This window comes from Peromyscus eremicus, chromosome 11 (assembly GCF_949786415.1).
Source record: "Peromyscus eremicus chromosome 11, PerEre_H2_v1, whole genome shotgun sequence".
NCBI lineage: Eukaryota > Metazoa > Chordata > Mammalia > Rodentia > Cricetidae > Peromyscus > Peromyscus eremicus.
The window spans coordinates 25,446,888-25,461,453 of NC_081427.1; the positions used below are offsets into that span (position 1 = coordinate 25,446,888).

At 45.8% G+C, this 14,566-nt stretch overlaps 1 protein-coding gene across 1 annotated transcript in view; it reads right to left on the reverse strand.

The window, feature by feature from the left end:
* The window catches only part of Golph3 (golgi phosphoprotein 3), a 32,256-nt gene extending 26,390 nt beyond the window's left edge, over positions 1 to 5,866 (reverse strand). Inside the window, exon 1 of the mRNA XM_059276348.1 lies at positions 5,639 to 5,866. Within this exon, the coding sequence (XP_059132331.1) occupies positions 5,639 to 5,866 (228 nt within the window). The remainder of the gene's footprint in view (positions 1 to 5,638) is intronic.
* Positions 5,867 to 14,566: the final 8,700 nt, after the last annotated feature.

The following is a 14,566-nucleotide window of genomic DNA, read 5'->3' on the forward strand; positions in this document are numbered from 1 at the left end:
CCCAGCCCCTATTAATTGTACTGTAACTCTAATGTTTATGAAACAAGAAGAGAAATATCCTGGTTTTTTTAAGTGTATGTGTGTTAGTGCATGCTACATTGTAACACTGTAGTATATACACACGGTTACACTGCAAAAGTGCAGTACACTAACAGGCTCCAATCTCTCCAGCTTATTTTTCATATAGGCTATAAATTTCATACTTGGCTTAAAGAGATGAAAATTCAAACCCTTCAAAAACATCAAGGGGATATAATTTAGTATTAGAAAAGGGAATATAATTAGTATATAGTATTAGTATCATAAAATTCAAACTTCTTTTATTAGATTTTCAATTACTACAAACTTTTACATCTTGAAGTTCTGAAAACATGCTGAATAGATTTGAAAGTAGAGCAGTTATACAATAATCACATATAGAGAGAGGAAATTTTGTTCCTAAGGAAACAGTTATACATCTTGGTAAGTACTGTATTCCAAAGAGTGATTTCAAAAGGAACTCATCTTTGGACACAGTGTGAAAAGCACACGAAGTCACTTCCATCTTTTAAACTTCCAAGCTAAGTTTGGCAGCACACCCTGTCATCTCAATCCTGGGGAGGAGGGAGGGGGAGGATCACCAATTCAAGAACAGACCTCAGATTCAAGAACTGCCCAGGCTATAGCCAATTTGAGGTCTGCCAACTTATCATCTTTTCTCTAAATAACCACACCTAATCACCACTTACTTTTCAAGAGTTACTGCAGTAGAGCTCTTACAAGCATTAGACATGCTTTCTTTAAAGGAGATGTTACTAAAGGCTTTTAAAACTTAGAAAATCGCCGGGCGGTGGTGGCGCACGCCTTTAATCCCAGCACTCGGGAGGCAGAGCCAGGCGGATCTCCGTGAGTTCGAGGCCAGCCTGGGCTACCAAGTGAGTTCCAGGAGAGGTGCAAAGCTACACAGAGAAACCCTGTCTCGAAAAACCAAAAAAAAAAAAAAAAAAAAAAAAAACTTAGAAAATCAGGTTACTGAAAAAAATAAAACCATACTAGAAAAAGACATCATGAGTAGACCAGAAGAAAACTCAAAGAATCATGTTAGAGAACATGACACACAAAAGAACGCTGATCTGAAAGTCTCCAGAATAATATCACCACCGCAACCCCTAAGCCTACTACTCTGACTCTTCCCTTTGAAGACTCCAGGAGAACAAGTGAATGGACAGGTCTAACTACAGCACAAAAGAACAGAAGAAGACACTTGAAGATGCTATCCTAAAGCTGTCAGTAGCCCTAACATTTGGGAGGTAGAGGCAGGAGGATCCAGAGAGGGTTCAAGGAAACAAAAAGAAGCAATCCTAGTTAGGTGTGATAGCACACGAATCTAATCCCAGCACTCACTTGGGAGGCAGAAGGATCTCTGTGAAGACAGCGAGGACTATGTAGAGAGACCACCCTGCCTCAAGAAGGAAGGGGAGGGGAGAGAAGGGGAGGGAGAGGGGGATGAAGGGGGGGGGAGAGAGAGAGGGGGGGGGGGAGAGAAGCAACCATTCTGGGGCTAAAAACAATGGAGAAACCCACCCCCTCCCCTAGCAAGACAAAATGGGGAAAGTGTTAACAGTAAGTGGCACAAAAGTATGATCCCAAGCATTTGAAGTGACCATTTTCCCACTGTGTGCAGGTGTGTGTGCAGGTGTGCGTGCACATACGATCATGTGGAAGCCAGAGGTCAATGGCAGTGCTGCCTTCTGGTGCCTACCACCTTGTTTAAGCAGCCGGTCTCAGACTGGTCTGGAGCTTGCTGAGCAGACCAGGATGGCTGGTTCAGGAGCTCCCTTGAGCCACTTGTCTCTGCCTCAACTTGTGACAGACACCACTCCCAGCTTTCAGTTTTTCCACATTGAGTGCTGGGGAGCAAACAGGGCCTTTTGTGTGGCAAGCACTTTACCCACCCCACTATCTCCCCAGCCCCCACACTCCAGATTAAATTGGTCATTTAAAATAGTCAAATTGGGGCTGGAGGGGTAGCTCGGTGGTTAAGAGCTACTCTTCCAGAAGACCCAGGTTCAATTTTAAGTGTCCACATGGCATCTTACAATCACCTGTAACTCTTTAATTCCAGGAGATCCGATGCCCTCTTCTGGACTCCTCAGACATCAAGAACACACACTAGATGCACATCCACACAAACATGTGGGCAAAACACTCACTCATAAAATACGTAAAATAAAAATAAGTAAATCTTTACATAGGTAAGTAAATGAAATAATCAAATCCAACCTCAAGTATTTAGATCTGTCACCAATAAAGTGATTCAAAAGTTCTTATTTAAGGGGTCAGTGTTACAGTTACTGGTGCTACAGTATGTGTGAGACCCTTTAGTTTAATCTTCTAAAACCAAAGAAAAATTGTTTTAATATAACTTTTTGGTTATTTAAGATAATTCTTACTGAAGTATCCTGAAACTACTCTAGTGAAGGCATCTATGGAAAAATCACAGACAAATCACGGAAAGAAAAATACCTACCCACTTGCCCTGCCCTACCCCACACCATCCAAAGAAATCTTGCTAATCAATTAATTTGACTTCATGGTGAACCTTCGTGACATCCTAGCAGTGGTCTCTATCAGTCACTGACACTTCACCCAGAATAACTACCAGAACCCTTTAAAGGGCCCCAGGTAAGGGTGTTTCAAGGAAAGAAAAAACCTGAAATGCCAACTTGAATTTAAAAAAAAAAAAAAAAAAATTTGATTGTCAGGACTGAATTAAAAAAAAAAGAAGAAGAAGAAGACATGACTGCTCCTAGGTACAGGCTGTGGAAAGGGTTTATTGTAGATGCGAGGGAGAAAACAGCCAGAGGCATGTGAAAGGGTCCAGACTAAACCTGGCCACATGAGGGAGGTGATGGGGCCCTGAGAGAGGAACCAGAAGCCAAGAGGCTAGGAGTGAGCCAGGAGACAAAAAGAGACCAAGTAGCCAAAATGGTTGGGTTACACAGGAAAAGCAGCTAGGGAAGGGCAGTGAAGCTCAGGGGTTAGAGAGGCTGAGGGTAGGGGCTGGGTAAGAAGTCGGAGAGAAGCCAGGACTCTATAACAGGTATTGGCAGCGATGCGGGAGCGCCAGGTGGCCAGAATCTGCTTTGACAGGCACACCAGTTAGCCATCTGTCCTAAGTTTGAGACCTAACAAGGTCTTTAAACAAAGTCCATGTAAGTAATCTGAAGCCAACTGCTTCTCATGTAGCCCAGGCTGGCCTCCAACTTACTATGTAGGTGAAGATGACCCCAGAACTTCTGATCCTCTGGCCACCCAAGAGCTGGGATTATAGGCATGAGCCACCAAGCCGTTTGTGCAGAGCTGGGACTCAAATTCAGAACTTCCTGCAACTCACTCTACCTACGAAGCTATATTTAATAGTTAATAACAAATTTACAGACTGAAATCTAATACAGGCTGAAGTGCCTGGGAACAAGGGAAGAAAAACTCCTGGCCCTTGAAGAGAGTACAAACCATGCCTATGATTCTAGCACTAGGGAAACAGGCAGGAACCCAGGAGTTGGAAGCCAATCTCCACTACACACCAAGACCCTATCTTTAAAAAGGCCAAGGGGGACCCTCCCGAAAAAGACTGGATGACTAGTTTCTAGGACTGGTCACTAGTGTGTATACATTCGATGAGAAGGAAATATATATATAAGGGAATCCCTAAAACCAAAAAGGCAATGCAAAATCCTAGCCTACATTTTTAAAAACAAGAGAAAAAAATGCTAAAGAGTAGCTAGTGTCTGGCTGAACCTTGGCCATGACTTATGAAGTAGACTGACTATTTACACAAAAATAACCACAGCGATGGTTTCAACTACCTGGCATCAAAGAACTTCAATTAAAAAAAAAAAAAAAACTACGTAAATTCTGTAGTACCATTAAATTTCAACAAATTCTTTCAATTATCTTCATGGGAACCAATGACAGAAAAATAAGTGTTGACAGCTTTAGCTTAAACATTCAGAGTAATGCCTTTAAAATAAAATGTACTTTCTCACCATTATTTCTCAGTGTGACAATACCAAAAACAAGTTTGTGTTAAGTTTGAGCTTCACAGGGTTCTATCCACTCAGAACCAAAATGCTAACCCAGGAATGTAGTCGTTTTGCTTTTCTTGTGTTTTCTAAAAATGTCTCATAATCTGTTCTGTTCCAGAGGGGGCAGGGAGCAAGGAAAAATGTACAGTACCAAGAGCTTACTTTCTAAATCCAGTATTTTCTAAATGAATACTTCTAAAATCGCATTACTACGACACTAGCATCTAGCTTTTAAATCCCAGAACAAAAACAAAACACACATAATACCACCACCCGCTTCCCTCACTGTAGCTGTAAACAGGTACTGTGCCCCCTTTACAGCCAGAGAGCCATCAAGTGTCTTCAAGCTGAACGATATTAAGGCATGTGACCATTTCAATCAAGAAATCACTTCTCTGGACAGTACCTAATATCTGGGGAACACAAACAGTCCATGGAAAAAACTCACCTTTCTGCCGCTGGTAAGTTTTGGGGACCTGGAAAACTTTTTTATAGGGACGAATTGGGTTTTTTTTTTTTTTTTTGCTCTCCTTCCTGAATTCTGAAAACTTACTAAAAAAACAAGACCCATACCTTTCTGTCTGACTCTCAAAACGTGTTGTCTAGAGTTTCCACACTGAAACGAAACAAGCTTCCGGGCCACCTCATCATACATGATTTATGAAATAGCCAAACCTGCAAGTCTGTCTTTACAAATAACTACTTTTTTAAATGGATGGGTATATAATAAGGTGAAACGTTATCTACAGGGTCCAGATGTTGAAAAGAGACGGTCACTAGCATTTCTTCAACTTCTGTGTAAAATTCCTGGATATTTGAGGTGCGAACGACCTTTCCAAAAGTCAGAATACAACTTGAGCCGATCTCAATCTTTGCGGCCTTTCATCAAATCGCAAACTTTGGCATTACCAGCACTTCACGACAAAGCCCTCCTTTAAAATGGCAAAACTGAGGGCGACTACGGATGAACTAACCGCAATACTAACTTGTCTCTCACTTAAACCACTTCACCCAAAAAAAGTTACTTCCTAGGTTTCGTAACAATTTTGCATTGACTTTTTCAACAATACCCAGTAAAATAACTTTGCTAATTCTTAACAGCATGTCGTAACTGAAGTTTTCCATAAAAAGAGGCCGGCAGCAAGTGGATCCGTGAACCTCCCCCAGGTCTTAAAACCTGCAAAAGACTCAATAGTTGGGAGCGGCGGTACCTCCGAGTCGTTGGGTCTACCGAGCTGTCTCAGGTTGGAATTGCAATCGTTTGCAGAAGAAAGCGAGGAAGAAATGGCAAAGATCGCCAACACTTCGAAAGGAAGAGTGCTTGTGAACAGGAGGAGGAAAAATCCAAGCACTCGGGGGTCGGTACCGGGAGGAGGATCTGGAACGCACAGGGCCCCGCCAGAGAGAGCTGACTCCCACACTCCTCGGGACAAGTTGATCGCTCCAGGACGCAGGGTCCCCGAGCCAGGGGGGGCAGGTGCGGCCTCGGCCGGCGCCCACCTGGAGCCCGCGCCCCCTCGCCGCCAGCCACCCCTCCCGGCCCGGCCCGGCCCGGCCCGCCGCGCCCGCACCTCTCGGTCCTTGAGGCCCAGCAGGAGCACCTCCTCCATCAGGGTCAGCCGCGTTTCCTTGGAGTCGCCCTTGTCGTCGTCGTCCTGCTCGTCGCGGCGGCTGGGCGCCTCGTCCTCGCCGCTGCCGCCGCCGCCGCCGCCCGCCGCCCGCTCCTTGTCGGCAGCGTTCCGGGAGGCCTCGGTGCGCCGCTGCACCAGGCCCGAGCTCCGCTGGGTCAGCGAGGTCATGGCTCCGGCCGAAGCGCCCCACCGGACCGACAGGGACGCGGGACCGGCCGGCTCGCCCTCACGGCCCCGGCCCCGGGAGCTTCCGTGTTAGTTCTCGGCGCTGGGGCGATGTCCGTGGGCTGCGGGGCCGAAGGCAGGCATGAGGAGCCGGGTCTGGACGAAGCCGGCGGGCCGGGAGTCGGCGGGGTAACACAGGGGCGCCTTCCGCCCGCGCCTGTGGCCCCACGCAGCCCAGGATCCCGAGCGGAGGCGGCGGCGGCGGCACTGGCGGCGGCACTGGCGGCGGCGCTTCCCAATATGGCGGCGCGCGCTGACGTCACCGGAGGATGTGGCAGCGCCGGCGCGGGGCGGGGCCGGGGTGCCGGAAGCGGCGCGAGCGAGGGGCGTGGCTGGACGCCTCCTGCCCCCGGCGGACTGCGGGCCACCCCGCCGCCGCCGCCGCCGCCGCCGCCACCGCCGCCGCCGCCGCCACCGCCGCCGCCGCTTTAGAGTTCATCCGTCGTGGGACCTGAGGCCGGCAGCGGTGACGGACCCCGCTGTCATCCTCCTCTCCCTCTCTCCCTCACGGTCCGGCCTGGCGCCAGCGATCAGCAAGGCCTCTCCTGGATCCCGGAAGCCGAGGCCACGGGAGGGCGGACCCCGCTGAGCCCTTAGCATCCCTGTCTGTCCTCCGAGACAGCTCCTGAGCCAATGTGGCCCCGGGGTCCCACGACCCATAGGAAGAACTTGGATCGTTGCCTGGGGGACTCCCAGGCATCAGAAGAAGCCGTCCACACCCAGCTGTTTAAAAGCGTTCGTGCACTCACTCTGTTCTAGCGTAGAGAGGTGAAACGAAATTAATGAGTTGTGTTTGTAAAACTTTTTATTTCCTGCCTCCAGCTGGGGCTGTAAAGTAGCCAGGGCACAGGAAGCGCGCTGTACAGTTAGGACAGCCGACCTTAGGATCGTTTTATGGCGACACTAAACCTCTTGAGTCTCATGCCACGTCTTTGTAGCCCTAAATCTCTTTCGATGTAATTACTAGGTTAAATCCTCTTGGCGTGCTTGGCAGTTTGTGCAAATCAAGTTAAAAGAAAAGCTGCCAAACCCCAGACGGGTTTGGAGAAGCAGAAGGGTGGAACTTGTGAGAAAACATTATCCAGAAACGGGATCGTAGATCCATCCACTGTTATTTTAAATAAACAATAACCACAGGCAGTGACTAAGCGAGGTTTATTAGACAGATTCTTCCCCTCCATAAATACATTGTCTCAACTCCTAAAAGGACAGTAAGTCCCTGTAGGCCCTCCCACCCCTAGCCCCAAGCTACCTTCCATTCTTTCCTGAGAAAACAGTTTGTTCTCAGGCAGTTTCTCCCATTCACATCATCTGCATCTTTTTGTTCCTTCGCCTCGCTGCTGATTCTTGGCCAAGTGACTTGAAATGTTTCTTTGTATTTTAACTGATTAACTCATGAGATTAAATCCAAAGGTACAAAGTTGTGTGTACAGGCTGTGCCTGTTCAGCTAGTTGCTTCTCTCCCTGTGGACCCTCGCTGGGGAGGTGGTCAGTGGGTAACGAGCTTGAGGACAACTTAGAAACTGGCCCTGGGGCGACAGACACATTCTTGGAGGCTTCCTTGCCCGTGAGTTGAGCCTAGTCGAGTGGGCAAGCCCCTAGGTCCGGGTAAGAGACCTTGTCTCAGAAACAATGTGAGGCCGGAGGGGAGTGGGTAAGCCACTTGCAGTGCTAGCATGAGGGCCAAACTTCAAATCCCAGCATTCTTGGGCACAGCAATGCATTCCTGTAATACCAGCCCTGGGGAGCTGAGAAAGACAGATCCTGGAAGCTTGTGAAACTATAAAGAACTGTGGTCAACCTCTGGCCTCCACAAGTGAGTGCACAGGCAAGGGCAACATACATAACACACATGCTCATACACACACACACACACACACACACACACACACACACGGAGAACAGCACCTAAGGAATGATCACACACTATTTTTTGTTGTTTTTCATTTTTTGAAACAGGGTTTCTCTTGCCTCTGCCTCCCAAGTGCTAGGATTAAAGGGGTGTGCCACCACAGCCTGGCCACAATTCTTTTTTTTTTTTTTAATGTGATGCCTAATCACCTTAACCTTGGGTATGCTCCAAGCTTCAGGAATCTTCCAATGAATAAAATGTGGTCTAACCTACCTGCCTTTTCAACTGTGGAAGTCTTGATGACACCACTCCACCCAACCCCCAACAACCACATCTCTTACGTTCTGGTTCTGTCTATTCATACGCCAATACTTAATCTTCCAATTCAAACTTCATATCAATTTTGCTGCTTTTTTTTCCTCCTGCGTTTTTCTGGTATTTCTCCGCTGATTTTTCTGTGTGGACTTCAAAATCACCTCAGCGAGAGAAAAGAAAGAAAAAAAGAAAGGAAAAGACAAAGTAAAGAGGGAAGAAAATGAAGGGAGAAAGAGAGGAAGATTTAAGAAACAAATATGTATCGCTAATAGTAACTGACTTTTTAATTGATTGCTAAATATGTGCCAGGTGTGTTTTCTAGTCACACACCTCGAACTTTCCAGGATAAGTCTGCTGCTGTGCTAGCCAATTCCTCGTGGGCTCCAACCTTCCAACTGCAGCTTAGGGAGCCACACCTGTGTCTGTCTGGAGGCTCTGGATCGGAGAGAATTAGCATTTAGAGCTGCTTGTTTGCTACCCTTCTCTCCCCAGATGAGTTTTGTTTTATTTTGTTCCCAGCCTGGCCTGGGAACTCTCTGTGTAGCCCAGGCTAGCCTCAAAGTCACACTCATCCTGCCTTGGGCTCCCCAGAGCTAGGATTACAGACACACACCACCATCACACCTGGCTTCTCCGATGGATTGTTGGAAAACAGGTTACATAACTTCTCAGAAGCTCAAGGATGCCTTCAGTCCCTCCTCCTGATCCCTGGCCCCTCCTTCCTATAGCTACACTCCCCAACAAAATGGTGCCACAGAAAGCCTTTGCTTTCTAGGGAATCTAGACTAAGACACCCATCTCACTGGGGAGAAGAGAGTTTCTAGGAAATTAAGTGATCTGCTCTACATAGCACATCTGGCAAATTGCAAGCAAGGGTTGTTTTTCTTGTTTTGTTTTGTTTTGTTTTTTACCCTTTATTCAGTCACCAAACAAGTATTTCTACTTGTTTTCCGTTGGCAGTCACTAGGCCAAGCAGTAGGGTTATGATAGTGGGCCAGGAGATACACAGTCACAGTTTTCATGAAGCTAATGAGACATGGGTGCTAAGAAAGCCAAAATATATAAAGTGTGCCTGGGGGTGTAGATCAGTGGTAGAGAACTTTCCTTGTTAAAGAGTTATTTATGAATTTTATGTATATGGGTCTTTTGTCTACATATACCAGCACACCAGAAGAGGGCATCGGATCCCATGTTGTAAGCTGCCATATGGGTGCTGGGAATTGAACCCAGGACCTCTTGGAAGAGCAGTCGGTGCTCTTACCCCCTGAGCTAACACTCCAGTCCATGGCAGAGCACCTGCATGTGCAGGAACCTGGATTTGAGCCCAACACTGAAGAAAAAAAAAGGAAGACCCCATAACCACCCATGGTGGCTTTAATAAAAAATTATAATGACCAACATTGTCAGGGATGTAAGGAAATGTAAACCTTCACATAGTATCTGCAGGGATTCAAAAGATGGAGACACTTAGAAACACAGTCTGTCAGTTCCTCATAGCATTAAGCAAAATCCCCACATGATCCAACCCTTCCACTTCTAGGTAAATACCCAGATGAATGGAAACCTTGTTTACACAAAAGAAAACGCACGTGTTCACAGCAGAACTGTTAGCAAACAGTTGAAACAGTTATGTTCATCAGCTGATGGGTGGGTAAATAGCATATAGTGTGTATCCACACCACAGACTATTGTTAGCTATAAAAAAGAGTAAGGTACTGAAACATGTATGTCATGGATAACCCTTGAAAACATGCTAAGTGGGAAAAAGCACAGTCACAATTACATATTGTGGGGCTCTATTTATGTGAAATATCCTAAGTACATCTGTACGAGTAGATAGTAAATAAATGTTTGCCTAGCATCGACAAAATAAGCAGCAATGCCTCCTGAGTATGGGTTTCTTCTAGGGGTACAAAAAAAGTCCTAAACTGATCATGGTGACATATTTGAATATGTTAAAAGAAAACACTGAATTCTACTTTTCAGGGGTAAATTTTTGCAGTATGTCAAATTTATTTGAATAAACACAATAAAAGTATGGCTTTTTGCATTAGGTTTGGGTAGCAGTATGTTGCAAGATAATATATTACTGAGGAGAATTTTTGGTTTATATATAGAGATAGATAGATAGACAGACAGGCAGACAGACTGACTGATTGACTTTCTGGAATGTGCTTTTCTTTATTGTTGTTCTTTTGTTTGAGGTCTTTGAAAATATTTTTATTATTTGACAGTTTCATACATGTATACAACATGCCTTGACTGTATTCACCCCCAACTCATCCTCTCTCCTCCCCCTGCCCCGATCTCCCTGACATGCCCCCCACCTTCTTATCCCTCACTCTAAAAAAATAATAATCTACTGAGTCCAGTTAGCCCTGCATGCACGCCTATGGGTGTGGGGCCATCCACGGGAACATGAGCAATCGACCTGCAGCTACACCCACAAAGTGACTCCTCTTCCTCCAGAAGCTATCTATTGCCTGGAACAACTAAACTAGAGTTTGAACCTGGTGAGCCCTCCTCCAGCCCTGCTGGAACGCTGACTGGCTCGATCTTGTGCATGTCTTGTGCAGGTGATCGGAGCTGCAGTAAGTGCATGAGCGCAATGGCCACAGCATGTCCAGACTACAGCATGTCATAGTTCTCCTCCCCATTTTCCAGCTCTTCCATTATTCCAGTCCCTCCTCCGAGCTATTCCCTGGGCCTTGAGGAGGTGGAGGCAGATGTTTTATTTGCAGCTTGAGCTCTCCGCAACAGTCACTCTTGGTGTGGACAGCCGTGTGGATGTGTATCTGTGTTGGGGGGAGGGTATGCACCCATGCCAGAGCATGCATGTGCAGGGCAGAGGACCACTTGTGGGAGGAGATTCTCTCCCTCCGTATGATTTTTTTCCCAGATTGGACTGAGGCCGTCAGGCTTGGCAGCAAGCCTCTATGACCACTAAGCCATCTTACTGACCTCCATCATCATTAACTCTCATCATTTTGATGAGTTATGAGTCTCATTGACACTGCTGCCCACTTCAAAAGCAGCATTAGTTGATGGACATAAATATAAATGGCCCGAGTACAGCTCCAGAAGGGTTCAGGTCCCAAAGAGTGGAGTCAGCGAAGGGGACGAGGAGACTGACACTATCAGAGGGTGAAGGAGGGCTGCCACTTTATGGAAAAAAGGCTCCACCTTTTAGATTCTATAATTGTACAATAGTTTAGCCACAGGCAAGATTGAAAGGAGGCTCAATGATTCAGGGATGAAAGAGGCCATTAACTTTATTGAGCATTTTTTTCCTGAGACAAAGCAACATGTTCAGCAAGTATCTAAATGCCTATTGTTCTCAAAGGTTCAGTAACTCCACCCCTACATCAAGGGAAGGGCCACAAGTTCCACAAGAATGGCTCCCGTTAGCAAGCAGGAACTTTCCTCAAGCCTCTGAGGGAATGGAGGCCCTTGTCCAAATGCCTGACCTTGGGAAAAGGACTTCCTCTGGGGACCAGACACTCCACTACAATGTTTGTTTGTTTGTTTGTTTGTTTGTTTGTTTCTCTGTGTAGCCCTGGCTGTGCTGAAACTCACTCTGTAGACCAGGCTGGCCTCGAACTCAGAGATCCGCCTGCCTCTGCCTTCTGAGTGCTGGAATTAAAGATGTGCAATACTACTACTACTACTACTACTACTACTACTACTACTATGCAGAGCCAGGTGGATCTCTGTGAGTTCGAGGCCATCCTGGTCTAGAGAGCGAGATCCGGGACAGGCACCAAAACCATATGCAGAAACCTTGTAAAAACAAAACAAAACAAAACAAAAAACAAATAAGGGTTGAGGATTTAGCTCAGTGGTAGAGTGCTTGCCTAGCAAGCTCAAGGCCCTGGGTTAGGTCCTCAGGTCCAGGAAAAAAAAATCAAGGTGACTGGGTAAGGTAGCAGCCCCTTAGGGAATCACATGTGGTTCCCATTTAAGGATTACCTTGCATTGAGAATGCACATTCAAAGGACTTACATGAAGCACACTATACATATGAACTCACTAGCAAGCACTTTGTCCTCTTTTATTGTTACCCTTTCTTGGCTGGAGTAAAAAGGAGAAAATGAGCTGACCATCAGCATTCATCTCTCTCTGCTTCCTGACTGCGGATGCGATGGGACCAGCTGCCTCATGACGGTTGCCATGCCTTCCTGCCAGGATGGACTGTATTCGCTAGAACTGTAGGTGGAAATAAACCCTTCCCTCTTTCCTTCCTGTCGCTACATGACCGACTGCACATGAGCAGTCCAGTAGCCAAGCAAGAGGCTTAGTCATACCTTACGTCCTTGTGTGTAATCATGCAATTGGCATGCAGTCTATGCACATGCATGGCATAGGTATGTGAGCCAATATCCACATGTGGGGGGGGATCCATAAAAAGCAGGTCACAGACTCCTCCCCTGTTCTTCTTCTCCTCCTTCCTCTTTCTCCATGCACAACCTTCCATATGCCTAAAGCATATTCCCCTCTGTTCCTTCTAATAAATTCTTAGAACAGGTTTTGTCGAACCTCGTGGCTTTTCTCGAACGGTAAACAGCATTGCTTAATAAATAACAACATGTCACCACATAAAACCAACACTTCCTTAAGTTGCCTTTGTTAGGTATTTCGTTGCAACAATGAGACAGGTCATCAATCCAGGTTAGTGTTGGGTTGCAGGCACTCACCAGAGTGCCTATATCAATATGGTGATATTTTATTTGTACTGAAATATGATTTTATTCATATGTTAATAAATAAAGTTGCCTGGGGGTCAGAGCTAATAGCAAGCCATAGCAGAAGTCTGGCAGTGGCAGAACACGCCCTTAATCCTGATCACATGACAGGCAGATCTCTGTGTGTTCAAGGACACCACCAGCATGGAGACACACGCCTTTAATCTCAATACCAACCATAGAGACCTGGAGGTCTGTATAAACAGGCAGTGATGAGGAGGTCATGTGGTTGGGTTTACAACCAATGAGAAGGCAGAACAGAAAGTCTATAAAAAGACAGATACACAGGAAGTAGGTCTCTTGCTGAGGGGAAGGACAGCAGCGGCAGTGAAGGGTAAACTCAGCTCTCAGCTACGGCTCTGACCTCTTGGGCTTTTAACTCTGCAATTGGCTCTGTGTTTCTTATTTAATAAGACTGTTCATCTACATATCAACCTTTAATTTTAATAAATATTTCAGAGTACTTAAGTAAGTCATAAACAGATCAACGAGCACCATGACTGGAATGTTCTATAACCTTAGAAATGAGAAGTCTTGGGTTAGTGAGATGACTCAGCGGGTAAAGGTGCTTGCCACCAACACCGAGGGACCTGTGTTCAAACTCCAGAACCCATGCAAAGTTGGAAAGAAAGAACTGGCTCCATGTGGTTGTCCTCTACCCTACCCATAAGCACCTGGCACACACGTCCTCATACACATCCATGAGCACACATAAACAGTAAAAAACAGAGAGAGAGAGATAAGAGGTCTTTCTTAACCATCACCCCAAATCCAGAACAACAAAATTATATATTAATAAGTGTGATTTTATAAAAAGCAGTAACTCTAATGTGGAAAAAGTCATGAAGCCACAATACATGACAAATAAGATATTAATTGTCATAGTCAAGGTTTCTATTGCTGTGATAAAACACCATAACCAAAGCAACTTGGGGAGGAAAGAGTTCATTTGACTTACACTTCCACACCACTGTTCTTCATCAAAGAAAGTCAGGACAGGAACTCAAACAGGACAGGAACCTGAAGGCAGGAGCTGATGCAGAGGCCATGGAGAGGAACTGATTTACTGGCTTGCTTCCCATGCTTTGCTCAGCCTGCTCTCTTATAGGACCCAAGACCACCAGCCCAGGGATGACACCACCCACAATGGGCTGGGCCCTCCCCATCAACTAACTAAGAAATGCCCTGCACTATTGCCTTCAGCCCAAATTTATGGAGTCACTTTCTTTTTTATTTATTTTTTTCAGGGTTTGTGAGATGATTCCCTCCTTTCAGATGACTTTAGCTTGTGTCAAGTTGACCTAAAACCATCCAGCACTTCAATATACAGGAAAGTGAACTCAACTGGCTTCTAACTATAAAAACACTCATCTTTACTACTCATAAGAAAAATACATTAAAACTATACTGATAATACTCTTCTTCCAATTACATTAAGTTCGGTAACATGTAGGCAAAATAGCAGGAAGTAAGAACTGTTACACATTTCGGGTAGAACTATAAAAAACATTGCTCTAGCAAGTCCCCTCCTCTGACTTCATATCCTGGATTTATCTGCCTATGTATAAAATGGCATATAAACGTGGTTGATGCCATAGCATTGTTTGAGCAAGTAAAAGGCTGGAAATAATCATCAGAGAAGTTTCCTCCTGCAGCAGATGGGAACAAATAGAAAGACCCACGGCCAGATATAATGCAAAGTGAGAGATCTTGGAACACTCAGCCCTAAACAGA